The following is a 26,381-nucleotide window of genomic DNA, read 5'->3' as shown; positions in this document are numbered from 1 at the left end:
CATCTAGCACTGAGATGACAGGTGGATGCAGGTGGATGAGCTCATGATGCTTCTTCTCGAATAGGCTTTCTGGTGGCTCTTTGCTGCAGGTGGTTTTGTTCACCGTGTTTCCATACTGAATAACAGAGCAGTAACCTTGGACGGACAAACTACTGTGAGGTGATTATTCCACCATTTAACTACCCAGCTTCAGACAATGAACTGGAGAAAGTGGTGACATTGTATAAAAATATGGCTTTTAATAACATTTCCACTCACATGGTCACAGTGAAGATACTCGGCTCAGAGATATGCGATCCTTGCTGTTAAAATGGAATTCACGCAGTTAAACTCAATCTGCAGCGCACTGATGAGCAGGAACGCAGACCTCTGGGTAATGCGATCAGGGATGACTCACACCAGGTGTCCCTCCTCGGGGCCAGTTCAGGCTGGGTCAGCACAGCACACCTGCCTTCATCCCCAGGGCAGGGTCTTTATAGCAGGGTGCGTCGGACCTTCTCATAAGCACCCAGGAAGATAAAACCTCCCAGACTGATGGACGTGACTCGAGGTATAGTGCCAGAAAACAGACTGAAAAGACAGACAAAATTGCATCAGGTATTATGCAAGAGTAACATGTTACTTGTTTTATTTGACTAGGTCTTGTTCCATATTTCTCTGCTAATATGTATGTTCTGAGAGGGATTTCATGCTATTTTAGGAAACAGGGGCTTATTAAGATGATCTAGAGTCAGTTTCAGAAGCTAAGGAACAGAAAAGCTGTTTCTGAGTCAGTTTTAGAAGCTAGGAGACTGGAGAGTCTGTTCTGAAGGCAAATTTAGAAGACAGGAGACTGGGGAGGATGATTTAGAGTGAGTTTTCGAAGACAAGGGACTAGAGAGGATGTTTTAGAGTCAGTTATTGAAGACAGGAGACTGGGGAGGATGATTTAGAGTGAGTTTTCGAAGACAAGGGACTAGAGAGGATGTTTTAGAGTCAGTTATTGAAGACAGGAGACTGGGGAGGCTGTTTTAAAGACAGCTTTAGAAGCTAGGGGACTGAAAAGCTGTTTTAGAGTCAGTTATTGAAGACAGGAGACTGGGGAGGCTGTTTTAAAGACAGCTTTAGAAGCTAGGGGACTGAAAAGCTGTTTTAGAGTCAGTTATTGAAGACAGGAGACTGGGGAGGCTGTTTTAAAGACAGCTTTAGAAGCTAGGGGACTGAAAAGCTGTTTTAGAGTCAGTTATTGAAGACAGGAGACTGGGCAGGATGTTTTTCAGTCCATTTAGAAAGACAGGGGAGTGGATTGGCTGTTTTAGAGTCAGTTATTGAAGACAGGAGACTGGGCAGGATGTTTTTCAGTCCATTTAGAAAGACAGGGGAGTGGATTGGCTGTTTTAGAGTCAGTTATTGAAGACAGGAGACTGGGCAGGATGTTTTTCAGTCCATTTAGAAAGACAGGGGAGTGGATTGGCTGTTTTAGAAGCTAGGGGAGTGAAAAGCTGTTTTAGAGTCAGTTATTGAAGACAGGAGACTGGGCAGGATGTTTTTCAGTCCATTTAGAAAGACAGGGGAGTGGATTGGCTGTTTTAGAGTCAGTTATTGAAGACAGGAGACTGGGCAGGATGTTTTTCAGTCCATTTAGAAAGACAGGGGAGTGGATTGGCTGTTTTAGAGTCAGTTATTGAAGACAGGAGACTGGGCAGGATGTTTTTCAGTCCATTTAGAAAGACAGGGGAGTGGATTGGCTGTTTTAGAAGCTAGGGGAGTAGAATGTTGTTTCAAAGAAAGTTTTAGAAGTTAGGGGACTCTCCAGACTGTTGATGTTGTGGAGGTCAGGGGATGGTGACAGGCCATGAGAGTATGCCAAGGCCCTTTTCCACACAGCTGTTTTGTGGATTACTACTGAACCCCCTGATGGGCCTCCCTGGAGCTTGATCTGTCTGCCTGACTGATGGCCAGATGACATCCACACACGTCCCTCTGTCCATTCGTGCGGCCGTCCAGCAACAGCCTCAACTGGCTCAGCTCAGACACCCCGGATCAGCCCAGTCATTCCTCGCTCTCTTTTTCTCCCTCTCTCTTCTCCATTCTCTTGTACACACACTATAGCATTTACTCTCCCCTCTCCCCACAGACTGGAAATATAATGGGTCCTATCCATTGGACTGATGTATTCCTTACTGAGAACCCCCACTCTGCCACTACACCCCTACACTCCTCGGTCGGTTCGTCGATCTGTCTGCCCTGCCTCTGCTCTGGCCAGCAGCTCGAACTGCTCTCAGTGCCTTGGATGCTCCAGGGCTGACCTACGTAACACAACAGACCCCAGAGGCCTGGGACACCTGTGGGGGCTGTGGTGAGGTTTTATGGCCCTCCATTTAGAAATGGGGTCACAAATGGTCTAACCGCTAATACATCAATTTTGTCAACTGCAAATCTGTACAAGGTGCCAAGCACGTCAGGGATCTCTCAACTATCCCAGCCATTTACAGAACTGCACGTTTAGGAATGCTCCTAGTCGGATCGGGTGTTTTGGAGAGGCTGCGCTCGTGTGTGTGTGTGTGTGAGCGCGTGTGGGTGTGTAAATGCTTAAGCTGGAACAAATGAGCAAGGGGACATTTCTCAAAGCTTGTCATCCTGCCCTTCAGTTTGCTCTTTGCAGAGTTATCACCTTCGACTGAAATAGAAGTAAACACCCACTGTGTGTGAATCTCAACCTTTTCCATCACACACGTTATATATCAAAATATAGTCCTTTTCGAAACGCTCATGTGGTAGGCTGCCAGTGCCTGAATGAAGCCAATGTTGTTTCAAACAACAAGCCAAGGAAAGCAATAGACAGAAAATAATGTCCCATTTTCAGTATCTGCCCATGTGAAAGATTGATTTGGCAATGGGTCAGCACAGTTCTTAAAGTGTTCTAAGATTCTAAATTCTCCAGACCACCTCCACGTGTTCTGGCTCACAACAGTGTGTCACTTCCTGTCTGGGAGAAGCCCCACCTGTGGAACAAGATGGCTGAACTTCTCCCATAAACCTCTGGGGCTCGCTGACTCACTGACATCAGCAGCCTGCCAGCCACACAGATCAGTCAGGCCCTGAACACCGGCCAATCACCTCACAGCCTCCTAACCGCACAGCCTAAAATACCCCGAGTCCTCAGCAGGAGAGAGAGAGCTGCTCATCACAGGCTTTGGTCTTAATCATGTTGAGAACCAGTGGTCTTAGATACACCACATGTCTTCACCTCCTTTTGATCAGGAGCACTTTTCTTCTCATTAATCATCTGCATCATTTCATTAAATTAAATTCTACTTCCTTTAATTCACATTCTATTTAAATTCTTCACCTGTGGGTTGTGGCCAATTCAAAATCAATTACAATTCAAGAATTGAATTGGAATTAAAATGCAATTTGCAATTCAATTCAGAATTGACCCCAACCCTGGAGCAGACAGTTGGGTTCAAAGTCTGAGCAGTAGGTTTAGGTCATGCGAAGTGGAGCTGACTTGGTGAACTCAGGTTTACATTGTTTTGGCGTGTTTCAGATTCATTCTGGTTGGTTTGGGGAGGTCCTGGCTGTCCATGTGTTTTGGTTAGTGTGGTGAGGAGGCAGGCAGGGCTCGGCAGTGCTCTGGGGCACAGCAAACAGATGGAAGCACTTTATGGCTTCACTAGACTGCAATTGGGCCTATTACCATAATTCAAGCTTTAAAGTCCCAGCCCCGGCGTAACTGCCAAGTCCTTTCCCTATGGAATCACAACACTGCTTTTCCTTCCTCTGGTTGTCCCAGAGAGACTGTGTGTATCACTATCAGGGGAAGGCATTTGGGGAACTCCATGTTGTACGGTTTATTATGCTTGCTCCTTCAGCTGTACAGAAAACCTCCCTCTGCAGCTATCTTATCAGTAAACCAAGAGTTAGAGAAGAGAAGGAAAAAAAGTCCAGAAAAAGAGAGACAAAATATCGAAGAAGAGGGGGAACATCAAATAATACTCTTTCAATTAGGGGCGGCTTATCGAGGCAGCTGGGAGGCTTAGGGTAGAGACTTTTCTACAAGGTATCCCTCTGTATGACAGCTTCATGAGCATAAGATGAGCCATTCAATAACAAGCCCACCCCGTCCCTGGTCTTCTCTCTCCCCAGCTGAGTGTGTTGAAGCCCACCCCGTCCCCGGTCTTCTCTCTCCCCAGCCGAGTGTGTTGAAGCCCACCCCGTCCCTGGTCTTCTCTCTCCCCAGCTGAGTGTGTTGAAGCCCACCCCGTCCCTGGTCTTCTCTCTCCCCAGCGGAGTGTGTTGAAGCCCACCCCGTCCCTGGTCTTCTCTCTCCCCAGCCGAGTGTGTTGAAGCCCACCCCGTCCCCGGTCTTCTCTCTCCCCAGCGGAGTGTGTTGAAGCCCACCCCGTCCCTGGTCTTCTCTCTCCCCAGCCGAGTGTGTTGAAGCCCACCCCATCCCTGGTCTTCTCTCTCCCCAGCTGAGTGTGTTGAAGCCCACCCCGTCCCTGGTCTTCTCTCTCCCCAGCCGAGTGTGTTGAAGCCCACACCGTCCCTGGTCTTCTCTCTCCCCAGCGGAGTGTGTTGAAGCCCACCCCGTCCCTGGTCTTCTCTCTCCCCAGCCGAGTGTGTTGAAGCCCACCCCGTCCCTGGTCTTCTCTCTCCCCAGCTGAGTGTGTTGAAGCCCACCCCGTCCCTGGTCTTCTCTCTCCCCAGCGGAGTGAGATTAACAAACTACCCCGGGGTTATTAAACAGCCAGTTAATGTTGAATCAGAACCTCTTCCCAACAGGATTGCACTCTCTGATTAGATTCCATTACTGCAGCCTACTCAAACAATCTCTGATAGTGCCTGAGAGACTGTTTTTGGCACCACCCCAAACCAAATCTGCTATTAACATCAGGGCCTGTATATCTTAACTAAATGATGGCTGCTCATACACACCAGACTATTATTCACAGGGCTGTTTGGTTTAGGGCTGGCAGGCCATCATTCCCTTCTGACCTGGCCTTTTCATTAGGAGATGTCATAAACACATCACACATTCAGCTCCACACATAAACCTTACCATTGGCCCTACTAATGTCTTAATCAATAGGACTATTCAGAAAAGTTATGTCTCTTGGAAAGCTCTTAATTCTCATTTTTCAGGTTTCTGTGCTGAATGTATGTCCCCTGACTAGTGTTCCTACCAGCAGGCAAACCTGATTATGCAAAGAACTGTATGACTTTAAATCAGATAATGCAAAGTCCCAAAAAACATACAGGCTAAGAGAAATGGTTTAAGATTTTTAAAAACACAGTCTTTCAACAATAGAAAGGGGAAGGGGATACCTAGTCAGAGACACTTGTTGAAATGTGTACATAGGTACAGAAGGCTACCCCAGCCTAGTCCTCAGGTTCCCCCAGAACAGCAGCGTGTGATGGGCCATACTTACCCCGTCAAGCCCCTAGTCTTCCACACATCTAACAGCACCAGTGGGATGTTTCCACTCGCTGTACTAGTCCCAGCCTAAGAGAGAGAGAGAACAAATAAGAGATGTGACGATAGATAGATAGTCTCCTCCACTTCCTGCCACTTGGACAGACACCCTGTTTAGTCTTCCTCTCCCATCCTACCTCCTCCCACTTCTCCCCTCACAGACATCGGTGGCAACACAGGTGACATCCATAACAATCCACCACCCACACTCCACCTGTTGCAGTTTTATGCCAGAGGTCTTGATTGGGAGGAGTGGGATCAGGATTGGAGAGAGTGGGAGAAGTAGTTAAGCGTGAGGGGGGAGGGACTAGCATGGCAAGAGGAATGGGAGGGTGATTAAAGAGAGGAGGGGAAGTGAAGGGTGGGGTGCGGGGTTAGCATAACTGCAGCCTGGACTGTAAATCACCCTGTGTATTTTTGTGTGCCCAGCAATATTTGTACTTATGGATCCCCATTAGCTGCTGCCAAACAGCAGCTACTCTTCCTGGGGTCCAGCAAAATTAAGGCAGTTTATACAATTTTAAAAACATTACAATACATTCATAGATTTCACAACACAGTGTGTGCCCTCAGGCCCCTACTCCACCACTACCACATATCTAAAGTACTAAATCCATGTGTATGTATAGTGTGTATGTTATTTTGTGTGTATGCATGTGTCTGTGACAATGTTTGTGTTGCTTCACAGTCCCCGCTGTTCCATAAGGTGTTTTTTAATCTCTTTTTTAAATCTAATTTTACTGCTTGCGTCAGTTACTTGATGTGGAATAGAGTTCCACTGTGTGCCTCCCATAGTCTGTTCTGGACTTGGGGACTGTGAAGAGACATCGTGGCATGTCTTGTGGGGTATGAATGGGTGTCCGAGCTGTGTGCCAGTAGTTTAGACAGACAGCTCTGTGCATTCTACCTCTCATAAATAAAAGTAGTGATGAAGTCAACCTCTCCTCCACTTTCAGCCAGGAGAGATTGACATGCACATGATTAATATTAGCTCTCTGTGTACATCCAAGGGCCAGCTGTGCTGCCCTGTTCTGAGCCAATTGCAATTTTCCTAAGTCCTTTTTTGTTGCACCTGACCACAGGACTGAACAGTAGTCAAGGTGCGACAAAACTAGGGCCTGTAGGACCTGCCTTGTTGATAGTGTTGTTAAGAAGGCAGACCATCGCTTTATAATAGACAGACTTCTTCCCATCTTAGCTACTACTGCATCAATATGGTTTGACCATGACAGTTTACAATCTAGTGTTACTCCAAGCATTTTAATCTTCTCAACTTGCTCAATTTCCACATTATTTATTGCAAGATTTAGTTGAGGTTTAGGGTTTAGTCAGTGTTTTGTTCCAAATACAATGCTTTTAGTTTCAGAAATATTTCGGGCTAGCTTATTCCTTGCCACCCACTCTGAAACTAACTGCAGCTCTTCATAGAGTGTTGCAGTCATTTCAGTCGCTGTAGTAGCTGACGTGTATAGTGTTGAGTCATCCGCATACATAGACATGTTGTTAGTAAAAATGGCTGATTGCTGATTATAACTGGCTTATATTGGATAGGCTTCCATTAAAGAACACCTGAAGTGTTCTGTTAAACAAATAATTCTTTATCCACATTATAGCAGGGGGTGTAAAGACATAACACCTACGTTTTTCCAGCAGCAGACTATGATCGATAATGTCTAAAGTCTAACAAGACAGCCCCCACAATAATTTTATCATCAATTTCTCTCAGCCAATTATCAGTCATTTGTGTAAGTGCTGTGCTTGTTGAGTGTCCGTCCCTATAAGCATGCTGAAATTCTGTTGTCAATTTGTTTACTGTGAAATAGCATTGTATCTGGTCAAACACAATTTTTTCCAGAAGGTTACTAAGGGTTTGTAACAGTCTGATTGGTTGGCTATTTGAGCCAGTAAAGGGGGCTTTACTATTCTTGGGTAGCGGAACGACTTTAGCTTCCCTCCAAGCCTGAGGGCACACACTTTCTAGTAGGCTTAAATTGAAGATGTGGCAAATAGGAGTGGCAATATTGTCTGCTATTATCCTCAGTAATTTTCCATCTAGATTGTCAGACCCTGATGGCTTGTCATTGTTGATAGACAACAATAATTATTTCACCTCTTCCACACTGACTTTACGGAATTCAAAAGTACAATACTTGTCTTTCATAATTTGGGTTGATATACCTGGACGTGTTGCGTCAGCGTTTGTTGCTGGCATGTCATCTCTAAGTTTGCTTATCTTGCCACTGAAAAAGTAATTCAAGTAGTTTGCAATATCAGTGGGCTTTGTGATGAATGAGCCATCTGATTCAATGAATGAAGTAGCCAAAATGTCATTTAAGTTGCCCATAAGCTTTTTACTATAATTCTTTATATAATTTACCTTTATTTCATAGTGTAGTTTCTTTTTATTTAGTTTAGTCACATGATTTCTTTATTTGCAGTATGTTTGCCAATCAGTTGGGCTGCCAGACTTAATTGGAATACATTTTGCCTCATCCCTCTCAACCATACAATTTTTCAATTCCTCATCAATCCAAGGGGATTTAACAGTTTTTACAGTCATTTTCTTAACAGGTGCGTGCTTATTAGTAACTGGAATAAGTAGTTTCATTAATGTGTCAAGTGCAGCGTCTGGTTGATCCTCATTACACACCACAGACCAGCAAATATTATTTACATCATCAACATATGAATCACAATAAAACTTTGTGTATTACCTCTTATACACTATATTAGGCCCAGCCTTTGGAACTTTGGTTTTTCTAAATATGGCTATTATATTGTGATCACTACATCCTATGGATTTTGATACTGCTTTAAAGCAAATATCTGCATTATTAGTAAAAATGTGATCAATACATGTTGATGATTTCATTCCTGTGCTGTTTGTAACTACCCCGGGAGGTTGACTGACAACCTGATCCCTGAAGATTTTTCCTGAGTGGGCAGCTTGATGAATCCAGTCAATATTTAAATCACCCAGAAAATATACAGTTGAAAGTTTATACAGTCGGAAGCTTACATACACTTAGGTTGGAGTCATTAAAACTCGTTTTTCAACCACTCCACAAATTTCTTGATAAACTATAGTTATGGCAAGTCGGTTAGGACATCTACTTTGTGCATGACACAAGTAATTATTCCAACAATTGTTTACAGACAGATTATTTCACTTATAATTCACTGTATCACAATTCCAATGGGTCAGAAGTTTACATACACTTAGTTGACCGTGCCTTTAAACAGCTTGGAAAATTCCAGAAAATTATGTCATGGCTTTAGAAGCTTCTGATAGGCTAATTGACATAATTTGAGTCCGTTGGAGGTGTACCTGTGGATGTATGTCAAGGCCTACCTTCAAACTTAGTGCCTCTTTGCTTGACATCATGGGAAAATCAAAAGAAATCAGCCAAGACCTCAGAAAATAAATTGTAGGCCTTCATTCATGGGAGCAATTTCCAAACGCCTGAATGTACCATGTTCATCTGTACAAACAATAGTACGCAAGTATAAACACCATGGGACCACGCAGCCGTCATACCGCTCAAGAAGGAGATGCGTTCTGTCTCCTAGAGATGAACGTACTTTGGTGTGAAAAGTGCAAATCAATCCCAGAACAACAGCAAAGGACCTTGTGAAGATGCTGGAGGAAACAGGTGCAAAAGTATCTATATTCAAAGTAAAACGAGTCCTATATCGACATAACCTGAAAGAACGCACAGCAAGGAAAAAGCCACTGCTCCAAAACCGCCAAAACTTGGTGTATCTGGGCACATGTTATACTGTAGCAGTGTGGTTCACTGGTGAGTATGTAATGTCTCTCTCTCTCTCTTCTGTTATTTCCCCTCTCCCCTCCTCCATTTCCCTAAACCCTGTAGTAGATGTAGGCAGTTTGGTCAGTAAGTTAGTCTGGGTGGTGGGGGGACCTATTATAGCAGTAGCAAAGGCAGGGATGTGCCATGCTCAGACTGGGGTGCAGGTTTCAGAGGACACAGTGCTGTTTGCCAGGCTGTGGGCAGTGCAGCATGGTAAGAGTCCTGTTCTGTGTTTTTCTAGGTCCTGCTGGCCACTGAGGAACAGTCCGAGCAGTCTCTCTGAGCCAGCAGCCAGCAGACCCACCCCTGTCACAGCCAGCAGACCCACCCCTGTCTCAGCCAGCAGACCGACCCCTGTCCCAGCCAGCAGACCGACCCCTGTCCCAGCCAGCAGACCCACCCCTGTCCCTGCCAGCAGACCCACCCCTGTCCCAGCCAGCAGACCGACCCCTGTCCCAGCCAGCAGACCCACCCCTGTCCCAGCCAGCAGACCCACCTCTGTCCCAGCCAGCAGACCCACCCCTGTCCCAGCCAGCAGACCCACCCCTGTCCCAGCCAGCAGACCGACCCCTGTCCCAGCCAGCAGACCGACCCCTGTCCCAGCCAGCAGACCCACCCCTGTCCCAGCCAGCAGACCCACCCCTGTCCCAGCCAGCAGACCCACCCCTGTCCCAGCCAGCAGACCCACCTCTGGCTCTGACTTTTCTTCTGGAACAGGAGGAAACTACTGTGACAAGCTCCAACACCGCCATATCCCATCCTCACCCCTCCCCTCCACTCCCACTTCTCTTCACCCCACACCTCAGTCCTGTCTGGGCTTGTGCAACAGGCGTTCAGGGCCCCGGTGAGGTAAAGAAGGGAAATTAACTACCATGGGTGATCTTATGTGGGGTTTTACAGTCAGAAAATGCTACATTGTGTGTTTTAGCACTAAAAACATGAGTTAATGTAACAACCAGCTAATATTATGTCAATTTAAAATCACAAGTGACCTCACCCCTAACTCTATAACCCCTGCTAAAACACGTTTATGGCAAATGTTTTGACACATCATACAACGTTGTTTTTACCATCTTCACACAAGCGCCACGTCTAACCAACTGAAGTGTTACAGAGTGGTATCTCATTTGTCATCGCGGAGAACAAAAAGCACAGAACACTTTGTCTTATCCAAGGACACAACGACTGGGTTCAACTGAACTCACAACACCCCCACTAACATACCACAGAGAGACACAGTCAGACAAACACAGGAGCTAGCAGAGTAAACGCATGATAAACCCAGGACAGGCAGGCCCGTCTGTCCTGTCCGTTCCATTGGAAACTACTCTGGCCTGTCCAGATGTACTACAGCTAACATTAAACATGAACACAAACATGTCCACAGAACACTATCCATTCAACACTGGGCTGAGGAGAACACAGAATGAATGTGCGTGTCACCAATGTCCATATTCTGTTCTCCATGGCAGTGTGTCTCTGATGAGCTTTGTCTACATTAGAGAACTGCAGTTCACTGTGAGGCGTCACTCAGCAGACAGACAGTGTTGAACAGTCCTGTAGCTGGCCCGGCCTGGGTTAGCTTGATTGGGCCTTACCTTGGCCAACATGATCCTGGTCTTAGCCACGTCCAAGGGAGTGGTGACGAACGCTGCTATTCCACCTGGAAACGCAGTGAAACACACACACACACACACACACACACACACACACACACACACACACACACACACACACACACGATGAGTGCACGGCAAACATTTATGTTCTGTAATGACAAAATACACTCTTATGACCTTTATGACATCAAAATAATAGTTAGCTACATTTCATGATTCAACGGGATACATTGATACTCTCAAAGATGTTTCTCCAATACAGTTCCATTCCTATACCAGATGCACTATTCATCCCACCCCGTCAGTCAGGCCCACGCCTCACTAAACACTACTCACACTGTCGGTCTCTGTCTGTCAGTCTCACCCCCCCCTCCTCCCACCCCGTCAGTCAGGCCCACGCCTCACTAAACACTACTCACACTGTCGTTCTCTGTCTGTCAGTCTCACCCCCCCCTCCTCCCACCCCGTCAGTCAGGCCCACGCCTCACTAAACACTACTCACACTGTCGGTCTCTGTCTGTCAGTCTCACCCCCCCCTCCTCCCACCCCGTCAGTCAGGCCCACGCCTCACTAAACACTACACACACTGTCGGTCTGTCTGTCTGTCTCTGTCTGTCAGTCTCACCCCCCCCTCCTCCCACCCCGTCAGTCAGGCCCACGCCTCACTAAACACTACTCACACTGTCGGTCTCTGTCTGTCAGTCTCACCCCCCCCTCCTCCCACCCCGTCAGTCAGGCCCACGCCTCACTAAACACTACTCACACTGTCGGTCTCTGTCTGTCAGTCTCACTCCCCCCTCCTCCCACCCCGTCAGTCAGGCCCACGCCTCACTAAACACTACTCACACTGTCGGTCTCTGTCTGTCAGTCTCACCCCCCCCTCCTCCCACCCCGTCAGTCAGGCCCACGCCTCACTAAACACTACTCACACTGTCGGTCTCTGTCTGTCAGTCTCACCCCCCCCTCCTCCCACCCCGTCAGTCAGGCCCACGCCTCACTAAACACTACACACACTGTCGGTCTGTCTGTCTGTCTCTGTCTGTCAGTCTCACTCCCCCCTCCTCCCACCCCGTCAGTCAGGCCCACGCCTCACTAAACACTACTCACACTGTCGGTCTGTCTGTCTCTGTCTGTCAGTCTCACCCCCCTCCTCCCACCCCGTCAGTCAGGTCCACGCCTCACTAAACACTACTCACACTGTCGGTCTGTCTGTCTCTGTCAGTCTCACCCCCCCTCCTCCCACCCCGTCAGTCAGGCCCACGCCTCACTAAACACTACACACACTGTCGGTCTGTCTGTCTGTCTCTGTCTGTCAGTCTCACCCCCCTCCTCCCACCCCGTCAGTCAGGCCCACGCCTCACTAAACACTACACACACTGTCGGTCTGTCTGTCTCTGTCTGTCAGTCTCACCCCCCCCATCCTCCCACCCTGTCAGTCAGGCCCACGCCTCACTAAACACTACACACACTGTCGGTCTGTCTGTCTCTGTCTGTCAGTCTCACCCCCCTCCTCCCACCCCGTCAGTCAGGCCCACGCCTCACTAAACACTACACACACTGTCGGTCTGTCTGTCTCTGTCTGTCAGTCTCACCCCCCTCCTCCCACCCCGTCAGTCAGGCCCACGCCTCACTAAACACTACACACACTGTCGGTCTGTCTGTCTCTGTCTGTCAGTCTCACCCCCCCCATCCTCCCACCCTGTCAGTCAGGCCCACGCCTCACTAAACACTACACACACTGTCGGTCTGTCTGTCTCTGTCAGTCTCACCCCCCCTCCACCCACCCCGGCTGCTTTTCTTTATGCAGAGCTACAGGAGCGGTTACCCCCCACCCCCCCCCCAATCTAAACCCAGGCCAAGTTTGGAGGCCCACACTCTGAAGGTTCCAGGGGTGTCCCCACTGAGAGGAGAGGAGGGGGAGGAGAGTGCCAAAACCCCTACACCCTCTCAGTGTCTGTCTGTCTGACTGACTATCGTCCAGTCTACGTTACATAGCAACTGCTGTCAGTAAACAGGGACATAATGGGCTACTGAAGAGCAGTGAGGGAGAGGAGCTGATGCTTGGCCATGTAACTGTCATACATTTAAATGCTATAAGAGGTTTCCAATAACCATCTCTATATGCTTTGGGACTTTTACCATTGTTGTAAGCATTGTTCTGAGTATGAGTATGGATTTGACTAGCTGGGAGTATGTTGCTGACTTCTCTGACTTCATTTTCCCAACCCTCACCAAGTATACTGTAGACTCTGTGTTGATAAAACATACTGGATTCTACGATACTTGGGTGTCCCTCAAAGCATATGGTATCCATGCAAATCTAATAAGCCGGGTCGCTTTGGGTTTGGGATCTAGAACTGGTGTAAAATCACATGATGTGATCGACATTACAAGCAAGGCCAAGCATCAGCTCCTCTCCCTCACTGCTCTTCAGTAGCCCATTATGTCCCTGTTTAAAAATCAGTCAATTAAGTAAAATCAGTCAATTAAGTAATCCAGCTTTGTGGTCTGGCAATGAAAGTGTCGATTCAACAGGCAGTTCATAGAAGATGAGAGACAGTGCCATTATGTGTCTCTTAGCCTTCCGCACAAGTAGAGTAATATATGAAGTGTGACTATTTCCTATGCTGACTGGATCACATACTTTATAAGGCATGATGTGGGGAAGTCGAGTGAAACCTGAGCATCCCTCTTGGTCCTCTGTTGTGTGGGGAATTCAACTCAACTCAGACTCAGAGATTACACCGTCTCCCCCTCTGTCATCCTGGCTTTCTCTCTCCTCCCCCATCTCTTCTACCTCCTTTCTTCTTCCATCTCTACTCCTCACCTCTCAATTTCTCTCCCTCTACTACACCCCCCATCTTTCCTCTCTCTCTCCTCTCCAACTGCCCTTCCACCCCTCCTCTCTTCCCCAGTGTGTGTTTGCTCCAGGTGGGGTGGCTTGTGGCCATGTCTATGGTCCTCAGGGTGCAGTGTCCTCAGCCCCAGCCCTCAGCTCCTACAAATCTGCTTTTTGTCTGGCCTGTCACGCAGACTAAAGAGTTATGGCCCAACTGTCTCTCTTTCTCTCTTAGTCTCTCTCTCTCTCTTTGTCTCTGTATCCATCTCTCCCTCTCTGTTACTCATGTACTCTCTCACACTCTCCGCCTCTCTCTTCCTCACTATTTTGTTCCCCCTCCCTCTCGGTTTCTCTCTCTCTGCCTGAGACCGCTTCAGGCCTCATTGCTCAGGATGTCAGACAGCTGCATGGGCCCCAGTGCCTTCTCCCCCCTCCTGGACTCCCGTCTCTTCTCCTCCTTTCTTCCATTCCCCTGATGCTCATCTGTGCTGAGGCACAACACTGAAACCTAGCCCTCTATGTGTGCAGCACTTACTGACAGAGTGAGTCAATCGACCAATAACTTTACCTCTATCTACAGCAAAAACATCCGATCAATCAAAAGTGCTTTCTCTTTTTTTCCAACGGTCTCCTGTCTTTCCAGGCCTCTGACGCAGGTAAAAGACACTGTGCCAACCGAGGCAACCGGTGTAGAATTCTTCAGGAATGTGGCTTGGTTAAACTTTCTATATTCCTGGCCCTCTACCATCCTCCCTCCCTCTCTGCCTTTCCCAAAGCAGCATATAATCCTCTGCACCTGCAAAAGCTCCGCACACTGCAGCCTGCCAAGAGTAGAGAGTGTGACCTTGCCTCCGTGACCACTGAGTCTGAGAGGAGAGCGAAAGAAGAGAGAGAGAGAAAGAGAGAGAGAGCGAGAGAAAGGAAGAGAGATAGTGAGAGGGAGAAAGAGGGGGTGGTTATTCGAGTTATCAGACGCATTAAAAACACATCCCAAACCTCATCGGAATCGGCCTGGGGCTGGGAACCAAACTGCGCGGCTATTTCTGTGTTCCCCTCGCCATCTCCTGAATGATGTCATTCGCTCTTTTCCCAAGCACATTACGGGACAGAAAGAGAGGGGGAAGGGGAAAGGGAAAGACAAGAAAAAAGTGCAGTAAAGGTCCCCAAAACTCCTCTGCTCAGCAGAAGAGCCCTGGCTGATAAAGTTATGCTGTACTCATATGTGAACTAATTGACTCACTCGGTCAGTAGAGAAGAGAAGCTAAGCTCTGTTTTTTGAACATGTTCATGGGGGTTAGGCCTCATCCAAGTGAAGAGGGAACAGAATGGACCCAGCTGAAGAGAGCTGTCTGCAGTCTATACTATCTTGCCAAATGTGGAAGAAACAACATTTATTCAATATTCACCATGGAGCTTATGGAGTTCTATTCACCATGGAGCTTATGGAGTTCTATTCACCATGGAGCTTATGGAGTTCTATTCACCATGGAGCTTATGGAGTTCTATTCACCATGGAGCTTATGGAGTTATATTCACCATGGAGCTTATGGAGTTCTATTCACCATGGAGCTTATGGAGTTCTATTCACCATGGAGCTTATGGAGTTCTATTCACCATGGAGCTTATGGAGTTCTATTCACCATGGAGCTTATGGAGTTCTATTCACCATGGAGCTTATGGAATTCTATTCACCATGGAGCTTATGGAGTTATATTCACCATGGAGCTTATGGAGTTCTATTCACCATGGAGCTTATGGAGTTCTATTCACCATGGAGCTTATGGAGTTCTATTCACCATGGAGCTTATGGAGTTCTATTCACCATGGAGCTTATGGAGTTCTATTCACCATGGAGCTTATGGAGTTCTATTCACCATGGAGCTTATGGAGTTATATTCACCATGGAGCTTATGGAGTTATATTCACCATGGAGCTTATGGAGTTCTATTCACCATGGAGCTTATGGAGTTCTATTCACCATGGAGCTTATGGAGTTCTATTCACCATGGAGCTTATGGAGTTCTATTCACCATGGAGCTTATGGAGTTCTATTCACCATGGAGCTTATGGAGTTCTATTCACCATGGAGCTTATGGAGTTCTATTCACCATGGAGCTTATGGAGTTCTATTCACCATGGAGCTTATGGAGTTCTATTCACCATGGAGCTTATGGAGTTCTATTCACCATGGAGCTTATGGAGTTCTATTCACCATGGAGCTTATGGAGTTCTATTCACCATGGAGCTTATGGAGTTATATTCACCATGGAGCTTATGGAGTTATATTCACCATGGAGCTTATGGAGTTATATTCACCATGGAGCTTATGGAGTTATATTCACCATGGAGCTTATGGAGTTATATTCACCATGGAGCTTCAAATCAAATTTTATTTGTCACATTCACATGGTTAGCAGATGTTAATGTGAGTGTAGCGAAATGCTTGTGCTTCTAGTTCCGACAATGCAGTAATAACCAACGAGTAATCTAACCTAACAATTTCAAAACAACTACCTTATACACACAAGTGTAAAGGGATAAAGAATATGTACATAAAAATATATGAATGACTGATGGTACAGAACGGCATAGGCAAGATGCAGTAGATGGTATAGAATACAATATATACATATGAGATGAGTAATGTAGGGAATGTAAACATTATATCAAGTGGCATTGTTTAAAGTGGCTAGTGATACATTTTTACATCAATTTTTCCAATATTAAAGTGGCTGGAGTTGAGTCAGTATGTTGGCAGCAGCCACTCAATGTTATTGGTGGCTGTTTAACAGTCTGATGGCCTTAAGATATAAGCTGTTTTTCAGTCTTTCGGTCCCTGCTTTGATGCACCTGTACTGACCTTGCCTTCTGGATGACAGCGGGGTGAACAGGCAGTGGCTCGGGTGGTTGTTGTCCTTGATGATCTTTATGGCCTTTCTGTGACATCGGGTGGTGTAGGTGTCCTGGAGGGCAGGTAGTTTGCCCCCGGTGATGCATTGTGCAGACCTCACTACCCTCTGGAGAGCCTTACGGTTGTGGGCGGAGCAGTTGCCGTACCAGGCGGTGATACAGCCCGACAGGATGCTCTCGATTGTGCATCTGTAAAAGTTTGTGAGTGCTGCTGCGCCTTCTTCACCGTGCTGTCTGTGTGGGTGGACCAATTCAGTTTGTCCGTGATGTGTACGCTGAGGAACTTTCTACCCTCTCCACTACTGTCCCTTCGATGTGGATGGGGGGGTGCTCCCTCTGCTGTTTCCTGAAATCCATGATCATCTCCTTTGTTCTGTTGACGTTGAGTGTTGAGCTTATGTTGGATCAGTTTAGGCCTCTGTGTTCCATATTTCTGTGTTTATGTTCAAATATTGTGACAGAAGGCACTATCTGGGCTAACGTCATATAAAACAGGATGGACTAGAACCCCAACTAATTACACAATACCTCACCGCTAGCTAATTACACAACCTATACTTGTCTTGTTTGGGGTTTCCTAGCTGCTGCTATAAAACAACCACCATGGCGGTCCTTTCCCTCTCTCCGCAACGTTGGGGAGCATGGCAGGTCTGAATGCTGTTTGGTTGTGTTGGATTCTGGTGTGGAGTTCTGGATGTAGTTGGGCTGAAGGTTCGGCCCAAGGCCAACAGATAATTGCTGGCCCTTCTTGAAAACACATTGTAACAGTTTGCTTGTCATAGAACAGACGAAGCAGGGATGATTTCATAAAGGGGTAGGCAATTGAGGAACAGCATGGAAAAATTACAAATAAACTCAGCAAAAAAAGAAATGTCCCTTTTTCAGGACCCTGTCTTTCAAAGATAATTTGTAAAAATCCAAACAACTTCACAGATCTTCATTGTAAAGGGTTTAAACACTGTTTCCCATACTTAAACAATTAATGAACATGCACCTGTGGAACGTTTGTTAAGACACTAACAGCTTACCGACAGTAGGCAATTAAGGTCACAGTTAGGACACTAAAGAGGTCTTTCTACTGACTCTGAAAAACACCAAAACAAAGATGCCCAGGGTCCCTGCTCATCTGTGAACATGCTGCAAGGAATGCTGCAAGGAGGCATGAGTACTGCAGATGTGGCCAGGGCAATAAATTGCAATGTCTGTACTGTGAGACGCCTAAGACAGCGCTGCAGGGAGACAGGACGGACAGCTGATCGTCCTCGCAGTGGCAGATCACGTGTAACAACACCTGCACAGGATCTGTACATCTGAACATCACACCTGCGGGACAGGATGGCAACAACAACTGCCCGAGTTACACCAGGAACACACAATCCCTCCATCAGTGCTCAGACTGTCAGCAGTAGTCTGAGAGGGGCTGGACTGAGGGCTTGTAAGCCTGTTGTAAGGCAGGTCCTCACCAGACATCACCGGCAAGAACGTTACCTATGGGCACAAACCCACCGTTGCTGGACCAGACAGGACTGGCAAAAAGTGCTCTTCACTGACGATTCGCAGTTTTGTCTCACCAGGGATGATGGTCGGATTCGCGTTTATTGTCGAAGGAATGAGCGTTACACCGAGGACTGTGCTCTGGAGCGGGATAGATTTATAGGTAGAGGGTCCGTCTTGGTCTGGGGCTGTGTGTCACAACATCATCGGACTGAGCTTGTTGTCATTGCAGGCAATCTCAACGCTGTGAGTTACAGGGAAGACATCCTCCTCCCTCATGTGGTACCCTTCCTGCAGGCTCATCCTGACATGACCCTCCAGCATGACAATGCCACCAGCCATACTGCCCATTCTGTGCGTGATTTCCTGCAAGACAGGAATGTCAGTGTTCTGCCATGGCCAGCGAAGAGCCCGGATCTCAATCCCATTGAGCACGCCTGGGACCTGTTGGATCGGAAGGTGAGGGCTAGGGCCACTCCCCCCAGAAATGTCCGGGAACTTGCAGGTGCCTTGGTGGAAGAATAGGGTAACATCTCACAGCAAGAACTGGCAAATCTGGTACAGTCCTTGAGGAGATGCACTGCAGTACTTAATGCAGCTGGTGGCCACACCAGATACTGACAGTTACTTTTGATTTTGACCCCCCGTTTGTTCAGGGACACACTATTCCATTTATGTTAATCACGTGTGTGGAACTTGTTCAGTTTATGTCTCAGTTGTTGAATCTTGTTATGTTCTAACAAATATTTACACATGTTAAGTTTGCTGAAAATAAACGCACACACACACGTGTATACACACACGTTCAAACGTAAACACACATGTAGATTTGGGAGAGCAGGGAGAGGATGTGTCATATTTATTCCATTAGGTTGCAGAAAGGGGGACTTTGTTTTCCACATCAAAGGCCTGCATGGTGGGAAGCCTCTCCACTTCTCCCTCCTGAATGACTAATAAGAGGGAAATATGCCTGGTCAAAATAGACCTAGATCCTCCTTCTACTGTGTGTGTGTGTGTGGTGTAGACTTATGTGGTGATGGACATGTTTGTAATAAGCTCTGTTGGTTTGGTGGGCTATGGGAGGAAGACAGTATGTGTGTTGGGGATGTTTTAATGGATCTGGTGGTTAAAAGGTACGTAGATTTGGTTTGGTGGGCTATGGGAGGAAGACAGTGTGTGTGTTGGGGATGTTTTAATGGATCTGGTGGTTAAAAGGTACGTAGTGTTGGTTTGGTGGGCTATGGGAGGAAGACAGTGTGTGTGTTGGGGATGTTTTAATGGATCTGGTGGTTAAAAGGTACGTAGATTTGGTTTGGTGGGCTATGGGAGGAAGACAGTGTGTGTGTTGGGGATGTTTTAATGGATCTGGTGGTTAAAAGGTACGTAGATTTGGTTTGGTGGGCTATGGGAGGAAGACAGTGTGTGTGTGTTGGGGATGTTTTAATGGATCTGGTGGTTAAAAGGTACGTAGATTTGGTTTGGTGGGCTATGGGAGGAAGACAGTGTGTGTGTTGGGGATGTTTTAATGGATCTGGTGGTTAAAAGGTACGTAGATTTGGTTTGGTGGGCTATGGGAGGAAGACAGTGTGTGTGTTGGGGATGTTTTAATGGATCTGGTGGTTAAAAGGTACGTAGTGTTGGTTTGGTGGGCTATGGGAGGAAGACAGTGTGTGTGTTGGGGATGTTTTAATGGATCTGGTGGTTAAAAGGTACGTAGTGTTGGTTTGGTGGGCTATGGGAGGAAGACAGTGTGTGTGTTGGGGATGTTTTAATGGATCTGGTGGTTAAAAGGTACGTAGTGTTGGTTTGGTCGGCTATGGGAGGAAGACAGTGTGTGTGTTGGGGATGTTTTAATGGATCTGGTGGTTAAAAGGTACGTAGTGTTGGTTTGGTGGGCTATGGGAGGAAGACAGTTTGTGTGTTGGGGATGTTTTAATGGATCTGGTGGTTAAAAGGTACGTAGATTTGGTTTGGTGGGCTATGGGAGGAAGACAGTGTGTGTGTTGGGGATGTTTTAATGGATCTGGTGGTTAAAAGGTACGTAGTGTTGGTTTGGTGGGCTATGGGAGGAAGACAGTGTGTGTGTTGGGGATGTTTTAATGGATCTGGTGGTTAAAAGGTATGTAGTGTTGGTTTGGTGGGCTATGGGAGGAAGACAGTGTGTGTGTTGGGGATGTTTTAATGGATCTGGTGGTTAAAAGGTACGTAGTGTTGGTTTGGTGGGCTATGGGAGGAAGACAGTGTGTGTGTTGGGGATGTTTTAATGGATCTGGTGGTTAAAAGGTACGTAGTGTTGGTTTGGTCGGCTATGGGAGGAAGACAGTGTGTGTGTTGGGGATGTTTTAATGGATCTGGTGGTTAAAAGGTATGTAGTGTTGGTTTGCTGATTGCTCTGGCTCATTTGTTGAGTGAATTCGATTGACATAGGGGCTAAATCCTAACTTGTGAAATGTGTGTGCAAGTTTAACATAAAATCATGCATTGATGTCAGTGAGATATTAGCATGAACGTTTGTATAGATTATATATATATTGTATTTCTTAGTATAGATTGATCCCATAGCATGTTAATGGGATGAGGAAGGTCTCTGTTGGTCTGTACTGGTTGGGTGATGTGTGAGGAGCTCTGGGTGTCTGCTGACAGCTGTGCTGCTGGCTCCGTATGAAACACAAATAAAAAGCTGTAAAGCAGCACATTTCTACCCCGGAGCAGATGTGGAGCTCAGGGTGAGAATGCCACACACAGACGGCAGGCGCACACAGACATACACATTAACACACATTAACCAGTCTCCTGGCTCTCCAAACAGCCAAAAAATACATTTAACCATGAGCTAGCTATTCGTTTTTCTAAGTGAAGCTTGAGGTTCTCTCTATTGTCCCCTCTACGCTTTTATGGTTTTCAGGCCAGGGATCTCCAGGAGAGACTACAACTCATTAAGGCCGGTAGGCGAGAGGAGAGGGTAGAGAGGCGATAGGATAGAAGGGTAGATGGGCAGAGGGGACAAGAGAGAGGAGGGGAGAGCGGAGTTTGGGGAGTGGGGCCAGATTCCAGAGCTGGCCTGTCCAGTTAAACTTTTTCCTAATGGGTGTGTGCAGATAGCCTGGAGTGAAGGCCTTTGAGATTGTGACAAAGAGGGGCTTGTGAATTACACGTTTTACTCTGCAGCAGGGGGTGGGGGGGTGCAGTTCCGTCCCCCGCTCCCGCACAGCTGTGTGGTCTATTGACCCCCCTCCCTCCCCTCCTGGTCAGTCCACGCTGCACTGCCCGTTTGGGCCTAACGTTAATGGAATGTTCTGCTGCCCGCGCCCCCGGAGACATGATGTCACTCTCACAAACGCTTTCAAAGAAAAACAGCTTTTATGTGTCCAAGACCAGACAATGGAGAAGGAGCGATAGAGAGATATAGCGCGGGAGAGGAACAGAGAGAGAGAGAGAGGGAGTTGACCACGCTAGGAGATGACTAATTGCAGCTCCATTTGATGGTAGCCGTGGTGACCCATTAAACGAGGCAGTAATTTCCCAACCTCTATTGCCGAGGAGACATGGCCAAGTCGGGCCGACTCCACTGTAAATGTGTCAGAACATAAGCATCCTATTACGACTTTATGGCACCTTCATTACAGGGACACATTACAGCACAGAGAGACAGAGGAGGATCCATACCTTTAAATACTCCCACAGTGGAAACTGGACCAGAGAGAACGGGATCTGAAAATAGAAAACTCAAATGTGATAAACATATATAGCATGTCATTATCAATCAATACATCATATTTACAGAAAATGTCAAACCAAAAGCCTCTATCAAACACCTTGATAAGGACGATAAGACTCGGTACTTGGTACACGACCAAATTAGTATTTCCTTTTGGAGTTGTGACTTCACCATGGCTTTACATGGTCAAAGGTCACAATGATTCTCATACTGCAATCCATTACATAACACGTTGGAAAAGTGAATGATGTCATGAGTATCCTTATTTCACAGCAGAGCCATGCTTAGTGCTCTCTCTCTCTCTCCTGAGCTGAGCTGCATGACGTCATGTCGTCCACACAGACGGGATCTCTTGGATCTGGACCGTGGCGAGATGGAGGGGTGAAGAGATGCAGATATGAAGCTAGTGAGATGGATGTGGAGAAAGTGTATACTTAAAGCCAGGGCCTGGTTCTCTCTCCTTCCATTTCTCTCCCCCTCTAATTCCTTCTTCTTCTACACACACACACACACACACACACTCCCTCTGAGATCAGTGGTGATGATCAATAAATGAGAGGGCTGTGGTCTGGAGCTCAGGGATGGAGGGATGAAAGAAGGAGAGATGGGGATCAAAATAGTCTGTCAGTGAGACAGAGGGCTGCCACTGGAAACTATCTATCAGCTCACACAGGAAGTTACAGGGAGAGGAAATCAATGTCACTGCCTGCTGGACGGAGAGCGGACACACACACACACAAAATGTCACCCCCGTTGATCCTACCAACAACAGCATTTATTCATGTCTCTGAAGCTCAATTGGACAGTATTACCAAGACAAACTCATCCTAATTTAATAGTGTATCAGTCTGGGTCTGGACAGACATACACCAACCAGCCCAACCCTCCTCTAGCCCCTCCTCTAGCCCTCACACTGCTACTGCTTCTCTGGGTGTCATGCTCACTTCACTCCAACAGAGCTCTTTATAGGCTACTTCTGGACAGAGCTCTTTATAGGCTACTTCTGGACAGAGCTCTTTATAGGCTACTTCTGGACAGAGCTCTTTATAGGCTACTTCTGGATATAGCTCTTTATAGGCTACTTCTGGATAGAGCTCTTTATAGGCTACTTCTGGACAGAGCTCTTTATAGGCTACTTCTGGATATAGCTCTTTATAGGCTACTTCTGGACAGAGCTCTTTATAGGCTACTTCTGGACAGAGCTCTTTATAGGCTACTTCTGGATAGAGCTCTTTATAGGCTACTTCTGGATAGAAAACAGCTAAACCCAATGATAGGTTCTCAATGTCTGTCAGACAGTACTTTTCTCTCACTCAGGTATCCCTCAGACATCTCTCCCCCTCTTTGTTTCTCTCTCAGCTTGGCAGACATATTTGTTATGAGGAACATACTGTACTTACCCAAGCTGTGCTGTGAGCTTCATGGCAAGAAGAGAGCATTGGTTTCAGTGGAGAGGATCACTATACCAGACACCTGTCTTCTATTAAGGTTGAGATGAATTCAACATTTCCAGACTGCTGCTAGAGAGATGGCTTCCCAGAAGCCCCTGATCCATCACTGATTTATGCACACGTTATACACCTCTGTCAGTGTGTCTGTGTGTCTGTGTGTCAGTCCATCTGGCAATGATGGGGTGCCTGAAAGCCGCATATGGTCAGATTTATATTGATAAGCCATTTATGATGGGAGGGCTGAGGAAGACTGTTCACACACTCCTGACACACTCCTGGGAGAGAGGGAGTGTGTGTGTGTATCCAACTAACTACTTCTACAGAGTCAGATGAACTGGTGGAGACCATTTGTATGTCTTGGTGTCCAATGCTAACCAGCATTAGCGTAATGAGCAGTTACCCATTGACTTCCAGTCATTGCCCTAACTCTAGTTAGCAATTGCGATGCCGATAGTTAGCAACTTCCTTCAAACTACACACAGACATAAAAATAGTATCCACCAGTTCATCTGACTCTGGGGAAGTAGATGCCAAAATCCCGAAGTATTTCTTTACCTGATGTGGGTGGCAGAGCAGGTGACTGACTCAACGGAGATAGCTCATAAGACAGTCATAACTCGTGATGCCATCGTACTTTTTATTTAACCTTTATTTAACTAGGCAAGCCAGTTAAGAACAAATTCGTATTTACATTGACAAACCCTAACCCTAACGACACCGGGCCAATAATGCGGCGCCCTATGGGACTCCCAATCACGGCTGCTGGTGATACAGCCTGGAATCGAACCAGGGTCTGTAGTGACGCCTCTAGCACTGAGATGCAGTGCCATAGACCGCTGCTCCACTCGTGAGACCATTGAACAGCTGTGTAGGTGAGTACTTTAACCCAAGAAAGTGAGAATGAGAGAGCGAGTCATTTTCCTCCCTCCCTTCCTCTCAGACTGTTGCAATGAGCCCTGTCCCCTCCAGGCAGCACAGCCATACTAATATTCCCAGAGTTCAGAGGGCCCTGCCACAAATCTGCCCGACACATGCAGGGAGAGGCACGCCAGCACGTATAAAAGGCAAATACGTCCTGTGCTTACTCTGCCCCCAGCCCCCGCCTCTTATAACGGCCCAGCAGAAAGAGAGCACGGTGTTCAGCTCTGTAAAACCTGCCTGTCTTTGAGGCCAGTGGGCTGGGTCGGGTCGGGCCAGATCGGGCCGGGGAGGACTAGAGAGGGACCAGGCTGGGTCAGAAGGCCCCAGCGCGTGTCACTACTCTGGCTCTGCATGATAACACAACACCACATGGCCAGGCCTAATTAAACCACTGGTGAACAGACTGGAGATAAGGGCAGCGTATAGTAGGCCTGGCACAACACGCAGCCCTCACCAACACATAAAACAAGTCATTTAAACAAATAGGCTACCCAGCCATGAGCTAATTCAACACGTCAAATAGGGAGACGGGCAGAAGACGAATGGGAGTATCGACAGCAGACAGTGTGGGGAACCGAACGCCTCGTAGATTTAAAAAGACGCCGTGTTGGTGGAACAGAGAGCAGAGAGGCTGCAGGGCAGGCAGGTGTTTGTTGGACCTATTGAAACAGATTGAAGGTTTTCTTCCCCTGTTTGGTTAAGTAGACAGGTGTCACAATGACATGCAAGAGCCATAGGAGAACAAAGCCGCTGAGTCACAGTAAGAGTCGTGTTACTAAAACAAAAACATTATTGTGGTTTGTGGTCTAAAGACCAGAACAAGAGAAAATTGAGAGATCAGACATATTCATGTCTGTTTTTGGAAAGCGTAGCATGTCTCCATTCCCTTAATGTGAGTGACACCAGAGTGGGGGATATTTCTCAACCACACCACCATTCCACTGCATGACAGCTCAGTCAGCCTCTGCTCCCAGGTCCTTCAGCCTGACAGGATTACACTGGATAGAGGATGGGGTGTCAGTCAGTCACATGGCCATGCAGGTGTGTGTTTTCAAGTCTTATGTACAGGATACACATGGTATTCACCTTCCAACAAAATACTTACTTGCATGTTTATTCTCAACAATAAGAAATAATAAAAGATAAGAATACGAACATAAAGTAAATGGCTCAGTAGAATAGAATAATACATTTTAGCATAAGTATAATACAGAAACATATGTGTTTTGGGGAGAGGGAGATTGGGGGGGCAAGTGTTTGAATTGAGAAGTATTAGCAATAGTAAAAATTATTTGATTTTGGTAGCAGCAGTTGTGATGTGTGTAGTATGAATGTGTGTGTACGTGTGTGTTAAGGTGTGTGTGTGTTAAGGTGTGGAGAGTCAGTGCTGGTGGTCAGTCCAGTTCAAGTGTTCAGGAGTCTCATGGGTTGAAGATAGAAACTGTCTCTGAGCCTGTTGCTATCAGTCTGCCCAACGGTAAGTGAGTGAACAGCTCGTGGCTGGGGTGTGTAGAGTCCTTGATGATGCTGCGGGACTCCCTCAGGCACCGTTTCAAGTAGATGACCTGGATGGGTGGGAACACAGCCCCAGGGCATTGAGGTCGTGGATGGAGAAATTCTGTAACAGGCAGTGATGCAATTGGTCAAGACACTCTCGATGGTGCAGTAGTACTACTTGGAGAGGACGCGGGGTGGCATGCCTCATTTCTTCAGACGTCTTAGGAAGTAGAGGAGCTGTGCGCCTTCTTGACAAGAGTGGTGGTGTTATTAGTCATGTCAAGTCATCTGTGATGTGGACAGAAAGGAAAACTGTCTCTCTACTGCAGTCCTGTTGATACAGATCGCGGTGTGTTCCCTCCTCTGCTTCCTAAAGTCAACAACCAACTCCTTCGTTTTGCTGCTGTTGAGGGAGAGGTTGTTGTCCTGGCACCACACACCAGATCACTTACCTCCTCCATAGGAGGCTCACTTGTGTTTTTGGTTATCAGGTCTACAACCGTGGTGTCATCAGCAAACTTGATGATGGAGTTGGTGTTGTGCAAAGCCTTGTATTCATGGGTAAACAGGGAGTACAGCAGAGGGCTGAGGACACACCCCTGGGGGCCCCTGTATTAAGAGTCAGTATGGAGGTGTTGTTGCCAATCCTCACAGCCTGTGGT

The 26,381-nt window shown here is 47.0% G+C and overlaps 1 protein-coding gene across 2 annotated transcripts in view; it reads right to left on the bottom strand.

Moving 5' to 3' along the window:
* Positions 1-214: 214 nt before the first annotated feature.
* Positions 215-26,381, bottom strand: part of slc25a26 (solute carrier family 25 member 26) — a 68,830-nt gene continuing 42,663 nt past the window's right edge. For both annotated transcript variants that reach the window (XM_036950570.2, XM_036950571.2), the window contains 5 exons: positions 21,799-21,843; positions 14,525-14,594; positions 10,869-10,933; positions 5,415-5,488; positions 215-570 (listed from right to left, as the gene is read on the bottom strand). In XM_036950570.2, the coding sequence (XP_036806465.1) occupies positions 474-570; positions 5,415-5,488; positions 10,869-10,933; positions 14,525-14,594; positions 21,799-21,843 (351 nt within the window). In that variant the 3' untranslated portion in view covers positions 215-473. The remainder of the gene's footprint in view (positions 571-5,414; positions 5,489-10,868; positions 10,934-14,524; positions 14,595-21,798; positions 21,844-26,381) is intronic.

This window comes from Oncorhynchus mykiss, chromosome 17 (assembly GCF_057628025.1).
Source record: "Oncorhynchus mykiss isolate SJ-2025 chromosome 17, ASM5762802v1, whole genome shotgun sequence".
NCBI lineage: Eukaryota > Metazoa > Chordata > Actinopteri > Salmoniformes > Salmonidae > Oncorhynchus > Oncorhynchus mykiss.
This window is presented reverse-complemented; position numbering and strand designations above follow the sequence as displayed.